General features: G+C 40.7%; 2 protein-coding genes and 1 long non-coding RNA gene across 3 annotated transcripts in view; 1 reads left to right on the plus strand and 2 right to left on the minus strand.

Moving 5' to 3' along the window:
* The window catches only part of LOC113014589 (ubiquitin carboxyl-terminal hydrolase 29-like), a 264900-nt gene that overhangs the window by 163244 nt on the left and 75748 nt on the right, over nt 1-25908 (plus strand). The gene's annotated exons all lie outside the window — the stretch shown is intronic.
* LOC113015263 (apomucin) lies at nt 768-17420 on the minus strand. The gene is made up of 27 exons (XM_026157210.1): nt 17348-17420; nt 16048-16113; nt 14733-14798; nt 13950-13979; nt 13279-13347; nt 11838-11891; nt 10196-10237; nt 10038-10067; nt 9241-9297; nt 9102-9149; nt 8912-8956; nt 6776-6817; nt 6552-6587; nt 6426-6476; nt 6110-6226; nt 5952-6002; nt 5713-5739; nt 5572-5610; nt 4265-4315; nt 3818-3859; nt 3703-3735; nt 3546-3605; nt 3228-3293; nt 3105-3140; nt 2244-2279; nt 1545-1589; nt 768-1070 (listed from the first exon to the last, which is right to left on the minus strand). The coding sequence occupies exons 1-27, from the start codon at nt 17418-17420 to the stop codon at nt 1036-1038; spliced, it is 1347 nt and encodes a 448-aa protein (XP_026012995.1). The 3' UTR covers nt 768-1035.
* Nucleotides 16070-17208, minus strand: LOC113014599 (uncharacterized). Its single transcript, XR_003270981.1, has 3 exons — nt 17150-17208; nt 16198-16262; nt 16070-16113 (listed from the first exon to the last, which is right to left on the minus strand). It is a non-coding gene; the product is annotated as an uncharacterized LOC113014599 (long non-coding RNA).

Here is a 25908-nt window from a genome sequence, read left to right on the forward strand (position 1 = left end):
TGTCAGAATCCTTGCTGCAGCATTTTGGACAATCTGCAGACGCTCCGGGGAGTTTTTGTTTACACATGTAAACAGTGAATCACAGTAGTCCAATTACGATGAAATGAATGCACGAATAACAATCTCCAGTTCAGAATGAGATACCATAGGGCTCAATTTAGAAATGTTTCTTAAATGATAGAAGCAGGATGTAGAACATGAGCAGAGAAAATTAAGGAGAATTTACAATCGCCTACATTGTAGAGGGTGACTTTGCCTCCAAACCTAAACAGGAAGATGAGTAAAGCAAATGGTTACAGTGGGATGAAGAACGTCTGGTGTTGTGGTGTTGTTCACGGGTCTAAAATCCTGTACCATTCATCTACCCTTACCTGGGCCCATAAAGACGGGAAGTATTGGCATATTCCATGATGACTGATATGGGATGATCATGCTGGCCTCCAGTAATCTGTTTATAGTGTCATACTGGGGTCACCAGACCAGACCTTCACCAGGGTTCAGGGTGATGTGGACCTGGGCTGTGTCAACTAGATGGACATCATGTGGCGTGGTGGTCCAGATAGCAGAAGAAATGGAGTCTAAGAAACCTGGGGTTGTTCTTATTTTCTTCAATCAGTGATGAATAATAAGATTTATTCAGAGCTCACAAAATCCAGGACGACAGTTTAGTCACCAGTTTGGGCAAAAGACAAATTCTCAGTTTTGATGTTCAACAAACACATTTATTACAGAATTTTTAAACCATGTTTTACAATGAACATGTCACTTCCTTTTTGTCATCAGATCAAATCTGAATCAGCACACTGTTGAGACTAATTTTCTTTACTTTCCCTCCATGATTCTCTAAGACAAAATAAATGTCTATAAACCGACATTTTTAAATATTAAAAAAACAAACAAACAAAAAAACACCTGCTGCCATTCACTGGAGGGGCCTACAGCTAGTGGGAGGGGTCAGATTTCATTGGCCGTGCTGATTGGTCGGTACACTGGAAACGGTAACGCAGGAAGCGAACTCGCGGTTTGATGTGGAAGTCAGCAGGTATCCTCCAGTTCCACATTTTCTGTACCTGAACGAGAAACTAAGATTCAGTGAAAAGCTTCACATGAGAACAATAAAAATAAAAACATTCCGAACAAACATATTAATTAACACACGTTTTCAACATGTTCCAGCATGTGTTTGCAAAGCTTCTCTGTTGCATGCTACAATAGACGGTTTAAATAATGGATCATATTTTGGATCATTTTTATACCCTCTGGTATGAGTTAAAACACATAATGAATTTATGTGGGGGTTTTTACTATCTGGATCTGGAGGGACAGATCTAACACATCCAGTACTGATGCTGCAGGGTTTTCATGACCCTGACATAAGGTTCTTTTAAATAAAAATCAGTTTCAGGGTTTGATGAACATTGAATACAAAGAAAGTGTAAACTAAACAGGAAACATCAGACTGCTCAGGACATCTTCAGTGATAGAGAAAATGTATTAAATGAAATATTGTAAAGATTCGAGTCAAGAGTGTGATGATAACAAACCTTCAGGACCCTGACCAGATGGGTTGTACTGTTCAGTAACTGAACCTGCAGAGAACAAGCAGAACCAAGAAAAGAGAAAGAACAAGCCTTCAGCACCTGATCTCATATCAGATACAAACAGCAAAATATCCTTTAACCAAAAAATGGGACCCCAAACCGCATCCAGCACACCTTTGAACCTTCTGGGGCACAGATGCAAAGGAGAAAGTACACTTGGAGGGAAGAATTCTCTTCATCCAATCTGCAATTTATTTATTTATTTATTTTTTACAAAAATACTGATATTAACAACCAAAGAAGAAACTTATCTTAGCATTAACCCAGGCTTGAAAAGCTTAAGCCCCTCCCCCTGAAGAAACTATGCAATCATTAGTCAGTGGTCTGATATACTAGATGTTTTTACCCTGAGGATGACAAAGATTTCTTACTTATTACCTCTGATGCTTTTATACAAAAATCACAAATACAGAATCCCCCCAATGTGTGTGTTTTTAACTACTTGGTAAGATTACAATTCCCCGCTAGTACATAGAAGCCATGGAATACATGGAATTTTCCAATATGGTGGCAATGTGGAAAAGAGCATATGCAGTCTTAGTCCTCTAGAGGGCATAGGTTTCCACGTGACATACAGGCTCTGTCCGTATTTCAGGTATGTGTTCTAAACCTTTTAAAGCTGTGAACATTTTTAAGACTTACCAGCCATCTGTGTGTGATCTGTCACAGCTGGAGGACCTGCAAAAGAAAAAAACGACACACACATTGTGTATTCAGTGGGTGTTGACACACCCACAAAGAGACACAGACCTACAGCAGAATAAGAACAGACACTCTGAAACATGAACTCAATCCCAGTCAGTCACAAACACTAAACCTCACAACTTGATCTTCTCCTGCGTTTGAATGTGAGTTTATTAACGGGAATGAGCCAGAACCTCGTGATAGACCACATGACACTGATCTACACCTTTCTCAGCGATGCTGCTTTGTTTCATGCTCACACTTTAAACTGCCGGATTTGTAAAGTTCTCACCCTTCAGAGTGTCTGTGAGGGTTCTCAGTCACCCAGGTCATCGTAATGGAAGGAGCTTGGAAAGAAAAGCGTCTGGACAGTGGGATACTCCCACTGGGTTTAAATCTGGGACTCTCCACAATTTGACCCTTAGAACTGAAGAAGCTTCTCGGATGAGAGGTGAAATGTCTTCAAGCAACTTAAAGAAGTCCAGACGTTTTTCTTTCCAAGCTCCTTAGACCTCACCCTTCAGAGGCGACAAAGGACATCTAGGGTTTTTTTTTTTTAAACAGCATCAATAAGCAAAGATCAAAGAAATGATCAAAACATGATCAATAAACCTTTTTTTTTTTTTACTTTAAGCCCCCCCCCTACAAAACCATAAGTAAACACCATAGCCCTTGGAAATTCGATTAATTGCAGGCTCCCTCTAAGTGTATAAAGAGCATGTTGCATACTTGGCTTTGTGACAACCCTTGTGAGTTAGGGCAAGTTGCTGGAATTGGACTGTTTTTTTTTTAGGTGGGAATAGGTATAGTAGAACTTACTAGAGTCGAGAAGCCTTCCTGTATGATCTGTTGCAACTGAAACACACAGAACATACATCTGACCTTTGACCTCTCACCTGTCTGTTAATTAACTGTTAGTATATTGAAGGGAGATGGACATACCTGTATCTGTCCCAGAGAAGTCTGCTGTCATGGTAACCAGATCTGTGTGAGGGTGAATGCCTGAAACTGAATAAAGCAGAGGAGAATCAGACAGGAAAATGTAAACCTAGATATACAGACAAATGTACAGACAGGTGTACAGAAGCAGACAGATGCAAAGGCTGACCTACAGAAAGACAGGCAGATGTACAGATAGATTTACAGTCAGGCAGACAGAAAGACAGATGTAGAGACAGACGGCCATACACAAAGATATGCACACAAATGCACAAAGAGAACCAGGGACAACTGTAAAGACAAATGTAAAGATATGTGTACCTGGGTTATGTGTCTGTGTGACATCGACAGACGCAGTTTGGATCATAATGGATGGAGACTCTGTAACACATGATCATGTGACAGAAAGTGGATAACCCCCCTCTCCCACACCGGATTATGAACCAATGAGCTTCATAGTCATAGTAAGTAGTAGTACCTGTGACATCATGCCCGAATCCAAGACCTGAAGCTAGAAATAACAGAACACAGAGCTTCATCCATTACTAACACTGTTTATCAGTAAACAGCTTTTTTTGATCTGTTCACCTCACCTGTGAGATTGACGTTAATCCTGGTTACTGACTCTGCACCACCTGATGACATCATCAGCACATTTTTATTTATCACATTATTTCACTGATCATTTAAAATACAATCCTGATTCCAGATTAACGACTGGATAAGGTGACTCGGGTGTGGTTTCCAGTTATTCTGCACTTTGGCTGTTATCCTGTACTTCCTGTACGCCTTGTCTTTGACTGAAAATTGTATAACTTAAAATGTGAGGCTATTTTTGTAAGAAGTGTTCAAACCATTTAAAGAGCTTCATGCTGAGCAGTACCACTCCCTGACCTGGTGACGTAAACATTACATACTCCGGACTTTTAGCTTCTTTTAGCTCATAATGTTAACAGTTTACTAGTCTAACGATGGAACAATGGAGACACTGAATTCCAACATATAATCTGGTATAAATAATTAGCTTGATTAGACTGTACCTGTGAGATCAGTATAAAGATCGCTGAAGGAAACCAGTTTTTCTGTCTCTGCTGCAGAAACACAAACAGCAAAGTTAAACTGCAGAAACAAATGTTGGCGATGAAGGTGGTGTGAGGAGTATCTAAGGGGGTGATCTGAGCCAGGAATCCTTCTGAACCCACTATCTGACTTTTCAACAAATGTCTTATGTTCACCTGTGTTCAAATGAAGAATCACTAAATTGATACAGAGGGCTTTTGCTTTTTGAAGATGAGGTAGTACTGTTGTTTTTTTCAGAACATGACCATTATCTTACACCAGGGCCAAGCTGAGAATCAGCACCTCCTTCTCTGAAGCCATGGTCCTCTGCGAGAAGATGGTGGATTACTCCCTCCGTGTTGCTGCTCCAAGTGAGGAAGTTAAGTATTTCAGGATCTTAATCTTGAGTGATGATTGAGATAGACCAGTGGATGAGTGCAATTGCAGTTCTCTTCCAAGTATCCTTATCACGGTAACGGGGGGGGCATTCACACTTTAGCATCACCTATTAACTTAATCCCACTAATTGCATATCTTTGAACTGTGGGAAGAAGCGTGGGAAAAACATACAACCAGCCAAATGGTGGAGTCGAATGCAGGCAACAGTGCTAACCACCATACTACTGTGCTGCCCAGTAAGTAACATTCACAGATCATTTTCTGTGGAACAAGAGTCACGAGACCTTTGTTATTGATCAGATACAGCCAACACTACCACTTTTATGTAAACATACAGGGGAAACCCTGGGCTAATGTGACAGATAGTAAGTTTCATGTGAACGTTTATCCAGATCATAAATCTTATGGTAAGTGAATCCAGATAAGGGAAAGATACGTTCCTTCATAGCAACTGATCACAGTCAAGTAAGGCGGGTCTTTAATGTATTCTTTTGTTTTTCTTTTTTCCCCCCTTCACATATGACCTGTTGGAGTTTTTTCTTTTAAATTTTGCCTTTTGCAAACGCAGAGTGTATGAATAATGCCTGTTTCCGATTAAAGATGGGATTTTCTTCTTCCTTTTTTGGGGTCCTCTGTTCCATGATTCATTTATTTATGAAGAAAATCAAAGAGGTAATATATCTCATCTGGCCTGTGAGAGACTCTTAATTCTCAGGGAGGAACTGGAAGATACTGTTGAGGAGAATAATATGTGGAGCTTAGCCTGCTGCTACCGTGAATGGGCAAATCATCGAGGTGGGTGACAGATGGATAGTCTGGTCTACTCAGGTGTGTTCTGTTGCAGATCTGAATGTTTTTATCGAAGTGAACTAAAATGGTGAACGTTTACCTCCATTTGTGTCTGTCAACAGGGTCTGTCGACCGTTTCCTAAACAACACAAAGTAAATTCAGAAAATCAAACAATAATTACATAGTTGAAGGTATTTTTATATGCAGTAAATTTAAGAGCATGAAGCTCTGAGGAATTACCATTAGTATCAGCTGAATCAGCTGCATCTGTGAGGACAAATACAGCACCAATATGAAATATGGTCAACAGATAATGAAGGATCGGGACTATTGATATTTTCCTTAGTTCAGGTGCCAGATAATGTGTCTTTTTTTAAATTTAAGTTTAGAAAAAAAAGAAACAACATTGAAACGTCTACAGTGGAGCTGATGTAAAGTTTAAAACCTTTGGGATTACATTTATGCTAGTGTGAGATCACCTTTCTGGTCTCTGAGAGCTTCAATGTGCGTTGAGGATGAAGACACTGCCCCTGAAAAGGAAAAAGATGCTGTTTTACTTTACTAAATAAGAGATGAAGGAAAACTTCAGAGTAAAAGTTAATCTGGTTTTCAGAGTAAAAGTCTTTCCTCTCACAACCTGCAGAGTGGGAGGAGCCAGAGACAGAGCTGGGTAATGATTGGTCAGGTCCTGAACTCAGGAAAGTTTGATCTGGTCCTGGCTGATCAACGGTGGTATCAGAATGATGAACAAGATCTTCAATACCAGGAAACAGGAGGTAGGAAAGATTAACAAGCAAGGAAAGGAAACAGCAGAGATACAAACACAGATGCTGTGTTTGAACTGCCACTAGCAGCTACATAATGCTTTTGGCTGAATAAAAAATAATTGGACAGTTCAAATACATCATGTGATATATTTGGATGACGTTAGTGGGGGAGGAGTCTGTACTCACCTGCAAGTGAGTTCAGACTGTTCTGATCTGCATGTGGAGTTGCTGTCACACCTGAACCAAAAGAAAAACATCAACCAGCGTGATTTGTCCAATTTCAGACATTATTAAATGAAGAGGAAGTCATACCTGAAGGCTCCAGGTGAGAGGGTGCTGTCATGTTACCTGTGATAATTCAGAAACAAAAAGCAAAACAATAATTAACACCAATATCAAACAATCAAAAAAGAACAAACAAACAACAACAACAACAAACCCTAAATCACATCAGAGCCCTTTCCCCCAGCTTTAGTAGTCATGGTTAAGTTCACTAATCAAAGAATCACTTTAAGTGTTTCAGAAAGAAATCAAACCTGGGATGTTAACGTGACCATCTGGACCGAAAGCATCACCACCTAAAAACACAGAAACATTCCACTACAATAAAATACAGAATTATGTTTATTGTGTTTCTTCTTGGCTCAGACATCTGACAGGTATACTGCAAAACGACATTAATGGCTTTTTATCTGTGTCTTGTCTTTATATCTCATGAAAGAGGCTCTCTTTTCATATGAAAATGTCACCTGATCAGCAAAATGTTATATTCAGAGTTTTGGTTTGAATCAACCACATTGTCACTGTTTATTTTTATTTATTTTTATTATTTCCAGCATGTTTTGAGTGTAATAGAGATTCTCTGCCGTGGGAATATGTTTTATATGTGTGGTAAATCATACCATGCTCACCAAATGAAGCACAAGCTGTGCACCACATTGTCACAAGAATGTGTTCATGTGATTATTTAGAAAATGTGTGAATATTGTTCTACTTGATTGTGATTTCCTGCTAAGTCTCATCGACGGCAAGAACACCTGTTCAACCAATCACATTCATTCACTCTGATCTGATTTCCATGTCTCCTTCATCAGGCTGTGGGACAGGAAGCCTTTTTTTTTTATATATATAATTGTTTATTTTATTTTCACTTGCTACACACGGGACAGACATGACTGGGGGAAAGAAAAGGGAGAATGAAAGAGAGGTAGGGGAAGAGCGAACAGCGGGGAAGAGGAACAGTGATAAAGGGCAAAAAACAAAACAAACAAAACAAACAGACAAAAAATACATATATCAAACAAGCAAAAAAAGGAGAGCAATATAAGCTACCTGCATTTAGCTACCTGCCAGAGAGCAGCAGGTAGCAGGAAGCCTTAATAGATCCAATTTTAGATCTCACAACTAAGGTGCAGCTGTCACCGAGATGTATTTTGTTTTTTTCTTTATAATTGGTCTTATTCTGATTTTAGTGTTTATTTGTGAGTGTGGTTCTGATTATATTTGCATGATTTTATTCTGATATTTGTATTGCATGTTTTTAGTGTTTTTTGTTTTTTTTTGCATGCTATTGTTTTAATCCACTGTGGACTCTGGACAGTTAGCAAATAGCAGGCGTCTGTTGAGGTGTGGGTGTGGCCTATCAGCTGGGGAAAGGACTTGTTTAAAGAAAGTTGGCTGAGCAAGGGGAAGGGCCAGATATGACATGGCTATTAGCCAGGTCAGACGATGGTTCTGGCCAGTATGTTTATTTACAGGGCGAAGCAGCGAGCGAGAGACTCGAGTGCGGAGTGCAAGCTGGGTTGTGATGTGGGGTGCCCAGTGGAGGGATGAGGTGGTCCCCACTTCAGAAGAGGAATTCCTCTGTTTAACTTTTACATATAAGGAACATTGGTATTGGGTTGTAGGACAATTGAATTGCTGGACTGTGTGGGATTTTACTGTACAAAGAACATTTTATTGTAGTTTTAAGAATTGTTTTTATTTGTTCTTGGGGGATTTTAGGGTACCAAGAACATTTTATTGCATACGTTTTTTAGAATTTTGTTTGCTTTTATTCCTGCTTTCCACCTCCATGAATAAACTTTTTCTTGTTAGACTTGTAGTCTCTGTGCCCTGGGAATCTGATCCCCTTTTATTTAAAGAACTTCCTGTAACACAATTTGGCTCACCAGTTTTAGTGTCTACAGAAATAAACAGCAGCATTGACCATACTCATAGGTAAAATAATTAGCTGTCATTAAAATATTTTACTGCTCTGTGACATACATCCCCATCTTGCTCTATGTGATATTTTTATATTCTTCCTTGACGTTTTAATCATCATCATCATCATCATCTGATAATGTGTCACTCACAAATGACCATGATCTGTGAAATAACCCATTTTGTCTGAGGGCTCTCAGGGAGTGAAGCAGAGAGCCTGGCCTAACAAAGAAGACTAATAATCTGATAATCATTATCTCTGACTGGGGTTTAAGGTTTTATTGAGCCCGCTACTGCAGAGAAAGCCTGTTTGTGTTGAAACTCGCCACATCCCTCTGTGAGTCAGAGCTGGAGCAAAAGACCAAAAGAGTCAGTGTGTATCTGGAATGACCTCAGATTTTATCATCAAATCAAGCTTCAGATTTAAGAAAATTATTGGTTTGTAAAATGAGAGCAGCTGAACTTACCCATCATGCCAAGCAGGAAGTCATGGCTAGATGGCTCTATGGATCCTAAAGGAGAAAAAGTCAATGACAGCTGCTGAGAGATTCCTCCTTAAAGCCATAGAAGTGTTCTTTGCCTTTGTAGCACTTAAAAATCTGACTTGGATCTGATGAAGTAAAAGTGATGTCACAGACACCTCACCTGGACACTCACCTGTAAGACCCAGGTGAGAAACGTCACCCTGAAAGAATCCCACAGCATCTGGAAAAGAGAGTTGAACTTAATGTCTCTGAGCTTCTTAAAAAATAGGTTTCACCTGTCTCCCTTGTAGCCCCTCTCCATACCGCGTTACCTGTCTGACTGCCAACTCCACCCCCTCCTCCTCCATTCAGGAGCTTCTGTCCATTACCTCGAAAAAACAAAACAAAACAAGAATTGATAATTTTTTGAAGAGATTGTAAGATCTTTCGTCTGGACTTCTTTAAGTTGCTTGAAGATGTTTCACCTCTCATCCGAGAAGCTTATTCTGTTCTAGAGTCAAATGGTGGAGAGTCCCAGGTTTAAGCCCTGTGGGTGTTTCCCCATGAGAGGGACAATGGCATCTAAAGGACAAAGGTCACTCTTTCGAAGATGCCAATGCCATCTATGTCCACTGTGAACGACCATCCTTGAACAGAGGCGGTGGGTTACGACACCAACTGTCTACCATCTATAATCCAGATCGCTTCCCAGACGCCTTAACGCCCACTCACGTCCTTGGCCATTTGACCTCAGGAAATCACATAATAGGATGGAGCTTGGTTTCACAATGAGCTCACCAAAAACCTTGGCTGATTGTGACCTGCACCCGTTTTCACACCTTGGTTCGTGTGATTAGGTAGAGGATCAATAGGGGGTCTGTTGTCCTTCTTGGGGGGACACTCCCACAGGGCTTAAATCTGGGGCTCTCCACCATTTGACCCAAGAACTGAAGAAGCTTCTCGGATGAGAGGTGAAACCTCTTCAAGGAAACTTAAAGAAGTCCAGATGCTTTTCTTTCCAAGCTCCTTAGACTACAATGAACTGAGAATCTTCACAGACATATTGAAAGGTCTTCAACTCAATGATCTATTGATTGGTCTCTGTTTGAGGGATTTGAAAGCTACTTACTGTTGGTCTCTGAGCCAGCTCCTGCAGAACCTGCAGACAAAGACCAGGTTTAAAGATGTGAAGCTTTCTATGCTAAAGGGCTCGTACAGTCAGCTGTTGTGCTGAGCTTAATGAATCAATAATTCTCAAAATGCCAGCAGAGTAATAATTGGACTTACCATTTGTTTCTGTGTGAGATAAAGCAGAGGAATGCTTGTCTCCTTAAAACACAGAAATCATCGATTAACACACCTTCTCATTTAATGGACTTTCTTTATTTTTACTATTTTTGCCTTGTAGATACATACTGAAGACATCAAATATGTGAAGCAAGACATATGGAATTATTAAGCAAAGAAAAAAATGATAAATAACTCTAAATATGTCTTATAGTTTAGATTCCTTTGCTTTGTTGACAGTGCTGCAAACCCTTGGCCTTCTCTCAGTGAGCTTCATGAGTAGTCACCTGATATGGGTTTCACTTCACAGGTGTGCCTCGTCAGGGTTTATTTGTGGCATTTATTGCCTTCTTAATGGGGTTGGGACATTCAGTCATGTTATGCAGCACCTCAGATAAATGCCCACAGTTCCAGAAGCAGACACATCTCTACATCAACTGTTCAGAGGAGACTGTACAAATGAGGTCTTTATGGTCAACAAGCTGCTAAGAAACCACTACTAAGGAAAAGCAACAAGCAGAAAAGATTTGTTTCAGGTCATGAAACACAAGGAATGGACATCAGATGTGTAGAAATCTGCTTTCCTTTGATGAGTCCAAATTTTAGATCTTTAGTTCCACCCGCTGTGAAAGGATGCTCTCTACTACTACTACATGGTTACCACCATGAAGGAAGAGGTGTGATGGTGTGGTGGTGAACCGACCAAAATGACTCCAAGACCGCAGCAACGACTCATTCAAGAGGTCATAAGACCCCAGAACAACTTTCAAAGAACTTCAGGCTTCACGTGCCACAGTTAAGGTTCATGACTCTACAAGACGGGGAAAAAAGAGAGTTCCGAGATGATAACCTCTGCTCACAAATACTGTGGATTAATGAGACAAAAGTTGAACCTTTTGGAAAGGTGTATGTCCAGTACATCTGGCATAAAAGTAACAGAATTTCAGAGAATGAACATCACGCCAACAGTAAAATATGATGCCGGTATGGTGATGGTCTGGGACTGCTTACTGCCTCAGGACCTGGAAGACTTGCTGTGGTAAATGGAACAATGAATTCAGCTGTCTACCAAAACGACCTGAAGGAGGATGTCTGGCCATCTGCTTGTGATCTCAAGCCGAAGTGCAGTTGGGTTCTGCAGCAGGATAATGATCCAAAACACACCAGCAAATCCACCTCTGAATGGCTTAAGAAAAATAAAGCGAAGACTTTAGAGGGGCCTAGTCAAATTTCTGACCTGAATCTGGTTGAGATGAGGGGTGACCTTAAAAAGGTGGTTCAGGCTTGAAAACCCTTCACTGTGGGTGAATTACAACAATTCTGCAAAGATGAGAGGGAAGTCCTCCACAGCATTTATTTCCAGTTATCGCAAACACTAGACTGCAGTTATTACTGCTTAGGTTTTTCACACAGAGCCACATAGGCTTGGATTTGTTTCCCCCTAATGATAAACACCTTAATTCTTGTGTTTACGTTTTTGTAATGTCATGATGCCATTTGATGATGATTTCAGTGTTTTGACATGAAGTTTTGTTCCATCCAAATGCATACAGGTCGCATATAGTTATTGACTGCACCCTGTTTGTTCTTCAAAATAAAAGTCCACATATCTGCCATTTTTTAAAAAGCCCAGGCTGTTTACCTGCAGAATGGATCAAAGCTGTGGAAACATCAGAGATCTCAGCTGCTGCAGAACCTGTAACAACAGGAGCAGTTTTAGCTTCTAAATACAAAAAAAGTAAAATGGTCAGATGTTCAAAGCCCTTACAGACCGTGCAATGAACTTATGTCTTGAGCACAGGAAGCATTGTCTAACACTTCCATGTGAGAATGTTTCCAGTAATGGTGGCCAAGTGTGTATCAGAGCAAGACAAAGAGATCCTGGCCATGAATTCTGAGTAGAAAAAAACAACTGGTGTTGCAATATTAGTATTGAAAAATCCCAACACAGGATTGTAGAGAACCACTGATGGTGAGTACAGCCCAATTACATTCTGGATGATGGTGAAATGGTGTGGCCAGCCATGCGATTGGATTGTGGGAGATCTCTGAAGGGCTGAGTCAAGCTATTCCTTGGGATTCAGATGTTTTATTAGTCCTATCCGGGTAGTAGATGGGTAGTTGTGCTTTAAAGCACTGCTTTGAAGGGACACACACGTCCTTACAGGCACTGCTTTTTGGGTCACAAGGAACGTTAAAAGACAATTCAGACTGGACTTCTGTCATTCTACAACAGGAAGACTTTATTTTGTTTTATTAATTTCATTTAATTTCATTTCTCCTTTTATTTTGTTTGTTTTACACCTATGAAGAGCAGGTGTTATTTTCCAGGTTGTGTGACTGTGTACTGTGTATTGTTTATGAGCTTTCCTAAGGTAACAAGTTCCCAGTTGTTCACTTCAGTGATGACTTTTTTCCTGAGACCCTAAAATCAAAACCTCCTTCCAAACCTACGTAGATATTTGGAGTCTGTGTTGAAATTGATATTGCAGTACAATAAGAGGTGGCTGTAGCTCAGGAGATAGAGCAGGTCACCTACTAATAGGGAGCTTGGTCGTTTGAGCCTTGTCTGATCCAGTCTGCATGCAAATACAGGCCAAAGACATTTGCCAAGATATTAACCCCACTTGAGAGCAACCAAGAGTATAAATATGTGTGAATGTTAGATAGAAACACTTACATAGGAATAGCATAAGTAAAAAGTGCTTATGAGAATGGATGAATGGGACAAGTTGTAGAACCTGCTTTGTGCTCAGAGTAGAAAAACGCTATAGAATCCATCTAATCTTTACTGGTCCTGAGTAGAGGCACTACACTGTATTGATGTAGCAAAATGACTGGATAGTTCAACCGTTGTAAAGAGGTTGGAGTGTAACATGTCTCTTAAAAGTATTAAATTGCCACACAGATTTCTGTGCGATCCTTTAAGTAGGGAGTGTTTCCACTGATGAGACTGTAACCTAACAAAAGTCAGAGAAGTGATCAGAGCAGAGTGACTGAAATCTGATTACCATTCAAATCAAACATTTTACTGTCTAAGATGTTCATATTTGTCATCGCGTTTCTCTCTGGATGAGATTCACCTGGTTTACCTGCTGAGCTTCCGGCTGTTCCTTCATGTGTTCTTCCCCCTGCTGTTTGACCACTGGAAGCTGAAAATAAACATCATTTTTAAACAAGTATATTTGCTCTCAGACCGTAGAGTTAGAATGGAAGTAGAATAGAAGGCAGAGCCTTCTGCTTTCAGGCCCCTCTTCTGTGAAACCAGCAACCAGTTTGGATTCAGGAGACAGACACCCTGTCTATTTTTAAGATTAGGCTTAAAACTTTCCTCTTTGATAATGGAAATAGTCAGTTGAGCCTGACTGCTAGTTATGTTATAATAGCCTCAGATTGCTGGGGGCTTCCCATGATGCAGTTTCTGGGATTTGACGTTGAGTGTTTTTTCTAATGATAACTGTCAGGGTGTACAGCAGGCTCTGAGAAAAACAGTAAACCGTCATGAATTTTCAACTCTTACTTATTTTGTTTCGTGAACCTTAGTTTAACAACTAAATGTCAGAGAAGCTCTGTTTTCTATGACTACACAAGGTCCCAAAGCCAAAAGCCTAACACAGAACACAGAAATATCAGTAATATTTCAATCAAATAAGAGAATGTCTCTCAATAAAGTTGGGATAGACTCTGATAAGCTATCAGCATTCTGTACTTTTCTCTAACATCTTCAAGAAACTATACATTTAGCTGAACTTACCACTTAGATCCTGAATGTCAGAGGAGACACCTGCAGAGAAAATACACCTGAGTCAAACCATGCATGTCACCAAAAACTCATCTTCATGTTTTCTTGCTGAAAAACACATTTATAATCTTTACTTCCATAAAAAAGAAGCACGATTTTATCATAAAACATTTACATTTCTTCCTCAATATTCGCTTGTGTGAAATACAAAAACTAAATATTATTTTTCAGTACTTTCTAACATAATGGTGATTTCATATTTCTTTTAAAAATGAACAGTCTGGGAGCGCTAGTTTGGCTCAATGCATGGAGCGGGCAACCACATGCCATACTACTGAGAGCTGGCCTGGGTTTGAGTCCGACCCGCGGGCCACATGCCTTCTTCCTTCTCTCTCTGCTCCTGCCTTCCTGTCTTCTCTTCACTGTGTTTATCAAATAAAGCTAAAAAATGAACAGGCAGTAGATTATTACAGTTAGCTGAAATTAGACTGTACACAGCTACATATGAATATAAGAAACACAAACTAAGAGTTTTAGTCTCTCAAAGACTGCAGAGACTTCACTTCTTGTGTTTAGTAACATATTTGCTACTTTTGCTTTTGCAGAGTTTGTCCTGTACGTGATGCCGTGGTTCTGGACATCCTGCAGTAACCTGAGGAGCTCAGGAAGTGGACTAGACCCATTCAGGGTAATCCTGGTCTGAAAAGCAGCCAGTTAATCTGGATTAAACCTGAGACCAGTTGGAACAAACAAAAAAACTATTCAGGAAGGAAAAACCTGATCAGGTCTACTCACCTGAACCCCCAGCAGCCCCCACTGCCACCACCGTTGCCGTGGTGGTCCGCTGCCCACCAAATGCTCCTGCAGGAGGGGGAGGAGCAAACTGTCAGGTGTTCGGCATGAATGAAGCTTGTGTTTCCAGATATTATTATAAACCTAAAGGCATCATTTGAGCTTCATTCTGTGACACATTTAGATAAGACTGAAAAACATATATTACACACAGATTTTTAAAGAGATGTTTATAAGGTTCTCACGTCACGTTCATTTAAACAGTCTGATGTTTGAACTTTTCATTTCTTTGTGTTTATGCAGGTTTATAAGATAATACTACAGGGCAAAGGTCACAGTGTGTTTTGCCTCTCACCCCCAATCTTATCTTGACTCTTGGAGTCATCATCATCTGGAAAGAGAAGACATCCAACATTTATGTCTAATTAGAAGTTTTAAACAAATGTCACACTTCTCTGTTTTAGTGTCTTTTTATTTCTGCTCTGACTTTTGACCTCTGACTCCTTCTACCTTTCCCCTATGCGCGTATGTCACCTAGCTTAGCATTAACACATGTGCTGCACTCACTGCTTCACGAAGATTTATGATTTCTAATATTTCATTTACTGGACAGAGGCCACGCATCCTACAGGAGTTACATTGAAATTAATTCAGTCAAACACAAACAAATTAACAATAAACAAAGAAAACCTATATTATCTTGACCCGGATGTAGTGATTTGTGTCAGTAAAAACATTTTAGTACACAAATGAGAGATAGGTGATGTTCTGAGGACTGAGTACTGTGAAAAAGCTGTTGGATTTTGTCATTTTTCCCTCAAAAACAGCAAACACCACCTTCTCCAAACCTTCACTGTCAGCCCTACAGTCTCACACCCACTCTACTTTGAACAGGGACCCGAAGAGGGGTCATTGAGAATGTCTCACACACATTTACTCACCCAAACAAACCCCAAGAACCAACACCAGGTAATATTTGGCAAACACTGATTACCTAAGGTTATGTCATGGTTATATAGTGTTTCATTAATAAAGAAAGAATCTCACTGCCTGAAGAGTTATTTTAAAAAGCTTTGTGACTGAAATGTGTGACATGTTTGTGTCTTTATGATAAGTTTAAACCGGTTTGAAAAGATCACAGACGATGATGCTGTTGTTCACTCTGAGGTTTGTGTGAGGGTCAGGTTCCATTCGTGTGACCTCAGTTTGGTTTCATTTTGTCATCAGTATAAACTCTGAGTTTATGCTTCATGAACAATTTGACACGAATCTGCTTTTCACGATAAAAGCTGGCTTCTCTCACACACACAAGGCCTACCCTCCTCCTCCTCGGACACCTCCCCCTCCTCTGTGGCCTCAACCTCCACCTCCTCCAGCTCCTTCTCTGGAAGACACACAGAAAGTCTTCTCTCCAAACAGAAATAATAAAATGAAATAAGATACAAAACATAGCTTCTCTTTTTTTTACCCTCCAAGGGAGCGGTAGAAACTGCTGTTGTCAAAAAGACGGCCATGGACATGATCAATAGATTTCTGTTGTGACAGAGGAGATTAATCAGTACTGACCAACACTGTCAGAATCAGCCTCACATACACTCATCAATAAGATACAGGGACAATACAATAATCAGCACCAATAAACCTCATCAATGATCATTAGTAATGAGTTCATTTCTGCTGAAATCAATCAATACACAAACCGCTGTCAATATAATCAATACCATCACCACGTGGAATGAGGATGGCTGAACTCTGATTGGATCAAAAAACAAGAAACTTTTTTAGTGATCTGATTGGACAAATGAGCTGACAGTCAAAAACAGTCAGTAATAATCTGCATCCAGTCAGGATGAAGTAATACCAATGATTTCATGAAGCACAGCAGAACTGCAAAAGTACTAAAGTATTACAACACCGACATGCAGCAGTGTTTGTTGTATAGTGCAGTTATAGTAGCACTAGCACAAGTCATATGAGTAACAGCAGTCTTCACAGTATAAAGTGTATTATTATTAGTAGTTGTAATAGTAGACTATTAATACTACTGCAGTAAAAATGCGGTGGTATTATTAGTGTTAGCAGTATAATGGTTGTGGCAATAGAAGCAGTTTAAAATGCAGTAGCATTAGTAGTTTTATCAATGTTAAGTGCATTATTATTATTATTATTAATATTATTAATACTATTGTTAGTAGCAGTAGTATCAAAAGTATATAGTGCAGTAGAAACAGTTTTGGTAGTACAAGCACAGGAGGATAACAGTATAACAAGAATAAAATGAAGGAGTAGTCATCAATAGCTTTGTGTAGAGCAGTATTATTATTTTAAAATGCAGTAATATTAGTAGTATCACTCATGCTGGTATCTTTAGCAGTACATAGAGTAACATTTGTAGTAATAGTAGTATTGCAAATACTCACGCTGGCAGCATGTTGCTGTGTGACAGGTGCGTGCTGAGCTAAAGAGACGCACCTGAAGAGCTGCAGCTCCTCCTTCAACCACTCGTATTTATACTCAGACAGGAAGGGAGGGGCTGCTCATGCTATCTATGAAAATACTGCAAATACGACTGAGACTAAAACTACTAGATCATGTACTGGTTCTTATATGAATGTTACTTTCCTGGTCCTCACTGGCCCTGAAATCCATCCCATTTTGCACTGGAGTAGGGTTCAACAGCAGGTGACCCATCCTAACCAGGTGATGTTCAGGTCTGCCCCTGGAGGTTACCTTAGATTAGACAGGTAGAAATTGTTGCTAACTTCCAGTCAAACATATTGATTACACGATCAAGTGAAAACAAGTGAACTGTAACTACTGTGACTCATGTGACCTGCTGGTCACCTGTTACCTGCAAAACCCACCTTCAAATCACTCCACTACATCTCAGGCTTGTTAGTTACTCTGAAGTCTGTGTTTGTGTTAACTGGCAGCTATAATGAGCCAATCAGAGCTTTGTAGGCAGGGTTAAGAGCAGGAATGACATCATCCAGGGACACACGTCTGATCTGGGAGGATGTGTCATTCAATTTCGGATTCAATTATGAGTAGCTCAAAAAAAATTACGACTAGCTCTGACATCATGTAGGAATCAAAAGCTGATTGGCCAAACCAGCTAACTTCACCGTGACGCATAATGAACCATTCATCCATCCATTTTCCTCCACATATTCAACTCATGGTGAACCAAAAAAAATTGTTATGAAGGGGGCTTCCACCCTGTCAATGTGTCACAAGGACGACAGAGATTCTGTCGTTAGTGTCTGTGCTTATTGCATCGTAATCATTATTACACAGGAAACTCCTCTGTTAAAGTGGAGCAGTAAAAACATGCCATGAACTGGATTTTCAGCCTATTGTGGTCATGAACGCAAAACAATAAATTAAAGACATTAAAAAGTCAGGGACCAATGTGCATGTCAAATCATTTTGAAGCAGCTGTGTTTTCTGTTTGTTTTCTATGTACAAATAAAGAAATGATAAAACTTTCCACAACTATAGACACTTTATAAAACCTTAAAGGCCATATAACCTTCAACCCCCCTTCTCCCAGGGTTTCAGCTTTCAACTCTAATTAATTTCTTGGTTAAAACAGACTTGTATTGTTGGACTGAAAGATGAGAGTGGTCTCTCTGCTGCCAAGCTGAGCTGAGACCCCAGCTGACCTGCAGTCTTACAGTTTTTCACCACCTCTAAGACACTTTTCAGAAACCATCCACTCTGTTCTTAAAACTGAACACAAATACAGATTTTGTATTCTGATTCTGAACACAATAGCTTTATCTGTTTTTAAGATCATACAGCCCCCTTTGATTCAAGGCAGAAATGCAGCAGACAAAAAAAGTTTAAAAAGCGAGGTTCAATCTGGTCTCCTCTGTGAGCCCAGCTGTAGAGGAAGTCCCTTTTAATGCAGATTTCTGGAAAAAAGCGGTATTAGTTTTTCACCGATGATAAGACACATTCTTAGAAACCTTTATACAAATAATATCAGATTTATGAAAGCACATTAAAAACAAAATCTCCTCAAACAAAGAAGCCATCAGCTCAAGCCATACAGAGTCTGTGAGAAACAGACAGACAGTTCTTAAACTGATTTTATATCACTGCATGTTGTTGTCCACAGCATGTCTTTTGTTTTTTCTTCCTCTCCCCCAACTGGTTGTGGGAGATGGCTGCCCCTCCATAGCCTGCTGGAAGTATTTTTTTCTGTTAAAAGGGCATTTTTTTCTTCCCACTGTCGCCAAAGTGCTTCGTATTAGGGGATCTTATGACTGTTGGGTTTTTCTCTGTATGTATTATAGTAGGGTCTACCTTACAATATAAAGCACCTTGAGGCAACTGTTGAAATGTTGACCTGAGCTTCATCTGAATGACTGAGCCCCTGTCGTCACCACCAAGCCTCAGCCCAGACAAACAGAGCCAATGGCTACACCATCACAGACCAGTACCTTGTCCATATCACTGCACTTGCCACATGATCTACTTGTTAGTCTCCCGACCCTAAGTTCCTTAAAGTCCTTCAACTGGGGCAGCAAATAATGCCCGACCTAGATTTGGGCATTATCAGGTTTTTCTACAACCAATTACTATAGGAAAAAATCAGAGACAAGCTCCTGTGGAGACTCTCCACCATGTAGTTATCCCCAGAAATCCTGTTCATAAAAGTTGTGAGCACACATAGTGGTGGCGTTTCAGTTTCTTCATTTTTTTCTCTATAGAAGTTAGCTTTGTGTTGATGAACACTGTTGGATGATGAAGGAATGCAAGATCTGAAAGTCACATTGCATTTCCTAAGTCACATATAGGCGTACTAAAAATTCTCTAATACCCTGTGTATTTTTAGACATAACTGTTCCCCATGTTTACATGGATTTTATTATAATATTTGTTCTTCTGATGTGTGCCTATGTCCAGAAGAGTGCATTATAACCACTGAACAGTTAGTCTTGTGTTGAAGAGTACCGACCCTGAAGTAGGAGCTACTCCACAAACAGGGTCTCTGGAAATTACTAGTTCCTACCATGCAGACAAAAAAAAAAAGGGGGGGGGGAACTTCCTGTAAGTCTTATAAGGTCTTGTTCCTCCCATCCAAACAAGCCTATATGAACTATAAGGCTACAGGGGCTCCCTTCTTGGCGCAGAGCACAGCTTTGACCTAACCTTTGATCCTTCCTCACAGGGACCTCTGCAGACCTGTTCACAGAGCATGTCGGAGGAGACAGTGGATGGTGGAAACTGTGGACTATATGAACACTGAAAACCTATCGCTGCAGGGAGGATGTAGGAGTTACCCATCTTCTTTAATGAATCTCATGCACGACGGCCACAGAAACTCTTTACACAACCTTTGCAATCCTTGGATTATTGGAGACAGATATAATTAAAATGCCTGCTACATGTCCCATTACTGTTCTTGATCTTTTCATCTTCTCTCTCCCCCCTCTTCATTTTCTTTCTCTTGTTTCCATACATGAACAGCTTCAACCGTCTGCCACTCCTGCTACTTTTTGACTGAGAAGAGTCTCAATTTAAAAAGAAGAAGAAGAAGAAGAAGAAGAAGAAGAAGGAAGAAATACATTTAAGGTTTTGAAGATAAATATTTCAGTTGTAGAGCTCATGAACTTCAAACAACATGTTTTCCAAACTGGACTCTGAGTCGCTAACTTACAAGATGATACTGGTCCTGATGGAATCTGATAGTCATAATGTGAATAACCTGCTGAGAGATAAGAACTGGATGGATTTCTGTCTGAAATGCTGGAGATCAACTTTCATTTAGAAAGAGAGCAGTTTGTTTTTTCATCTTCTCAGCTTGAAGTCTCTTTCTGTGTTCAGGCTCAGAGGATGTATAGAAAGGAGGCTTTATTGAAGCGATACAGAGCTGCAGAGAAAAGCTGCCAACATTCCTTCGAACTACATCTGTGACCTTCTCCTCCTCCTCCTGTGAAACTGACTCCATTCATTTATTTTTTGTGTGCATGAACACAGCAAGACAGTACAAACAAGCCTCATTCTGAAAATGTTGCAGGAAACAGACATCACATCGCCTTATCCTGAAGTGACATAAAGCTGTAACAGTGTAAACTGCTCCCACCTTGTGGACAAATGACTTCTCGAGCCTGAAAACTAAAATTCTGAATAAAAGCAGCAGGACATCTGCAGCTCTTCTAACACTTTCCCACTGAAACATGGAACAACTGGGTCTGCACAATGAAGATATTTGGTAGAGGTCACCGGCAATCCTCTCACATCATGTTTTGCCTTAGTTTCTCTGATTGGGTTCACACTCTGCCAGCCCAAATTCAGGGAATAAAGATAAATATATTAATAATAAAACAGTGAGAAAAGTTAAATTGATCCACAGAGGATCTACTTGTTTAATAATCTGCAAAATTTTTATTTAAACGTTCGATTTTGGGATATTTTGCTTCAGTGTATCAAAGTTTTTAAAGGTTCATCCATTTTTTGGATTCTAGGGTCATGGTGGGTGGTACCTGTCCCAGCTGTGATAGGGTGAAAGGTGGGGTACACCTGCATAGGCATTGGACTATGACAGGGGTTTCTGTGAAAAAATATTATTATTATTGTGACTACTATTAATATTTATCATGAAAATCAAATGTATCGGTATTTAAATACTTTTAATAAACTTTAATAAGTCTTCACAAGCTTTTTCTCCTGTCTGCAGTGACATTAAGCAGCTTTGAACTAATACAAGCTCAGCACAAGCAATACTCACTGGAACACACTAGAACACACTAGAACATATTAGGACTAGGGTTCTATTGAATCCATGATTTCATTTTTACACATTTTTGTGCATAATGCATAAAAACAAAGCTGACCTCCTACTTCATGGGAGGTGTGAGCATCACAGCAGATGCCTTTGTGTCAAAGTAACTAAGGATAAAACACAGAAAAACATGAAGGAGATTTTCCTGGCCTGGCTTTTTATAACCATCTTAAAAGTAGAACAAAAAGGGAAGAAAACTGCGAATCAGCATACGAACATTACCTGATGCTGCTGAAATGAAGCAGGGCCAAGTTAAAGAGGTTTTATTAGAGAGATAGTAAGCATTTTGCAATTTGGCAAGATTTGTAAAAGTTTAAATTTCTTCAGGATTGAACAGCAGATCATTTATGAAAAAACAAACAAACAGAGGCTGACAGCACTATACACAACGGTAGACGGTGCGTAACAAGCAAGCTAATAATGCAGAAAACTGAGATTTTTAGTACAAGAGAAGGAAAATGAAGTACAGAAAGAGCTGTGTAGGAAGTGTGATTTTATTGTGGTGGAAGCAAGAATACCAAAGTAAGAGGGAATGATCTGTTTTAACTGTTTGACGGTTGTTGAAATAGTTTTGTGAGCTTTAACCTGAGATTAACCTGTGTTTGTGGCAAAATATATCTATATTTAAAAATGGATTCAGCCTTTAATGAATTAATATCACATTATTCAAACTAAAATCAATTTGAATCTTGGAAATCAATTTTACAAACCCAACTTTAACTAGGGGACATAGAAGAGTTTATTATAACTTATTATATGTTAATAAGGAACACAGAATTATTGTGTGGTCCAGAGAGTTTCTGATAAAAAAAACAACAACAAAAACAAGCAGGAAATGCAATTGCTGTGTTACTGTGCGTTTTCTCATTGTCTCTCTCTCTCTCTCTCACTCACACACACACACACACACACACACACACACACACACACACACACACACACACACACGAAGTTTATTTCCAAATCACAGTGAAAATGTGTTCCACAGAAATATGCATACAGTTAAAAAAATAAATTAAAGCAAAATAATGAAGAAGGAAATAGGACAACACTGAGAGGACGTTAAAGAAAAGCTGGTGTGTACAGGCAGGCGTTTAAAGGTTGTGGACTGAACTGACTGAACTGATTTAAAGTGAGAGGAACCTCCGATACAGAGTCGGAGATGAAACGAAACTTTCCCTCCACCTTTGTTTTAATTCTGAACTGTGAAGCCTGTCAAAGTGGCTGACTCCTTGGTCTGTTGGATGCAGAAGAAGGGGTTAAAAGTCACATCGGAGCAGGTATCGCATAGGTACAGCAACATGACAGAGCTGAAGCTGTAGTTTATCTCCTGAGTCTGAGTCAATGTGACAGAACCCAATGACCTTCTGTGCTTTTATTTTGAAGTGAGCTTCCTGTTGTCTGTGGGAATCAGGGCAGAACAAGACTTTGAATCCATCTGCTGTAGGACATCCTGAAACTAGAACCAACTTGGAGCTGGGCTGGACTCTGGGATCAGGTCCAGAAGAGGAATTAGGGGCACTTTAAGCTATAGTCTAGGTCCAGCTTGGTTCTGAATGACTGGAGCTCACCTGCACCTTTGATCCTCATGTCTGACTGAAACTAAGAGCTGTGGGACCATCGAGCAACAGGAAGCCGGTGAGACCGCAGAAACTCCACAGCCAAAGTTTCCATCTGTGACCAACAACGATGCACTCCACCATGCGGGTCAAACTGATCTTCATCACACATACTTATCATCAGTGTGAACACTCAAAACCTACACACACACACACACACACACACACACACACACACACACACACACACACACACACACACACACACACACACACACACACACACACACAGGTGTGGCAGGATCTATTGAATTGCCCCCTGCTGTTGGCCTCTGTCCTGACCCCATTAACCAATCACAGGTTGAAACAAACACCCTTTATCTGGCAGGAAATGCCCCCCTACCCCTCTCTTCTTCTTTGGTATGTGCGACTCCTCTTAGGACCTGCAGGTCACCTTTCATTCATCATCACAAAGAAACTTCATCTCAGGAATCAGTGTTCCACACCAGTAAGCCTGACTTTTCCGTCTCCCACACACCTCGCCAGGCTGTCTTAAAATGTCAGTATCCACAGGCCTCACTGCTGCAAATAGGAAATAAATAAACAGAGACTACCAGGTGAGACAGACAAAATGCAGCTTCAGAAACAGGTGAAACCAAAACATGATACAAGGTGAAACAGATGGAAGTGAGCAAGCTCCCATACTACGAGGTCCCACAGAGCCAAAGTCTCTTTCTGTTTTCTAGATTTAGAACGGTCACATGAAGCTGGTTATCAACTCATCAAGTTAACCCAGGATTTAACCTTTATGTTTACAAGAAGGGATGGGGCTGGCACCGTCAGAGGCTTGTACTACAAAGAAGGGCTTCATCTTATCCAGCTAACTTCAGGTTTAACCCTGGATTCTCTGCGCTGTGAAGGTGGTCCATTCTTACCTGGGTGTATCGCCATGGTAACTTATGCTGTCAAATTAGAGATCAATACAAATTTGTTCTTTGATTATATTTTTTTCTACTGGCAGCAAACAATTTTACAACAATTTTATATTGTTTTATACTAAAACAGGACATCTACACTGCACCCGCTGACCTCATATGAAATCTGTACTAAGTTTGAATTCTATTTTAAGATTTAATCTTTATTCTCAGACAATAAACAGCAGTGAGTCTGCAGCTGAGAGGAAAAGAACCGAGACTTTCAGGAGCAAGCTATGGGTTGGGCTGCGCACAGGAAGCTTTGTTTCTATGAATAAATTTTCACAAAAAAGTCTCACAGCTCTAATGTGCAGCAATCACCTCAGCAGCATGTTTAGTCTGCTTTATTTATTTGTATCACTTTGTGCCACAAATCACCAGTCATTATACTTTAGGGCTATAACAGCAGCATATAAAGGTATGGTAGAGGGTGTGAATAGTGTTGAGGTGCTGCAGAGAGCAGCCTGAGGAATGTGGCCATGCAGCTAACTCCGGTCTGACTGCTCAATCCCAGCCACAGGAAATTCCTTACAAGTCAGTAAAGGTGATATCAAACTGTTTCCGTGCAGAAGATTTAACAACAGTTAAGCTAAGACCTTACTGATGGTTCCTGTGGCTTACAGCTAGAGGAGACGGGGATCGATCCCCCAACCTTCCCACCGGTGGCGCTGCTGTGCTAACCAGCTAGCAGGTGTGTTCACTTACATCTTCAACGAGTCCCTGGCGAAGTCTGTGGTCCCCACATGCTTCAAAAGATCCACCATCATCCCTGTGCCCAAGAACAGCAAACCCTCATCCCTGAACGATTACCGGCCAGTTGCACTGACCTCGGTAGTAATGAAGGTGTTTGAGAGGCTGCTGAAGAACATCATCTCCTCCTCCATCCCAGACACCACAGATCCGCTGCAGTTCGCCTACAGATCCAACAGATCCACAGAGGATGCCATCGCCCACGTCCTACACACCACTCTCAGCCATGTGGACAAGAAACAGGGTAACTATGTGCGAATGCTGTTTGTTGATTACAGTTCAGCGTTTAACACAATAGTGCCCTGCAGACTGTTCACAACGCTGAGGGATCTGGGACTTAACAGCCGTCTGTGTGCATGGGTGTTGGACTTCCTCACTGGCAGAACTCAGGTGGTGAGGGTGGGCAGGTGCTTCTCCAACAGCATCACCATCAACACAGGAGCACCTCAGGGATGTGTCCTCTCGCCACTGCTCTACTCCCTCTACACTTCAGACTGTGTGGCCACCCATGGCTCCAACACCATTGTGAAGTTTGCTGACGACACAGTGATGTTGTGTGCCATCTCCAACAACGATGAGGCGGCCTACATGGATGAAGTGAAGAATCTGGCATCATGGTGCCAGGACAACCACCTCCAGCTGAACGTCAGCAAGACCAAGGAGCTGGTGGTGGACTTCAGAAGGAGTCAGCACAGAGACTACAAGCCCATTATCATCAATGGAGCTCCAGTGGAGAGGGTGCAGTCCTTCAAGTATCTTGGTGTCCACATCTCCTCAGACCTGACATGGGCTGCCCACATTCAGGTCCAGACCAAAAAGGCTAGGCAGCGCCTGTATCACCTACGACAACTGAAGAAGTTCAGGGTCTCTCCAAAGATCCTCAGGATTTTCTATACAGGCGCTGTGGAGAGCATCCTCACACAGAACATGACATCGTGGTTCGGGAACAGCTGTGTGAAGGACCAAAAAGCTCTCCAGAGAGTGATCCGTACAGCAGAACGCTGCTGCAGGATTGCTCTCCCCCCGCTTCAGGACACCTACACCAGGAGATGCCGAACTAGAGCAGCGCAGATACTGAAGGACCCGTCCCATCCTGGCAACAA

Source organism: Astatotilapia calliptera, chromosome 22 (genome assembly GCF_900246225.1).
Source record: "Astatotilapia calliptera chromosome 22, fAstCal1.2, whole genome shotgun sequence".
Classification (NCBI taxonomy): domain Eukaryota; kingdom Metazoa; phylum Chordata; class Actinopteri; order Cichliformes; family Cichlidae; genus Astatotilapia; species Astatotilapia calliptera.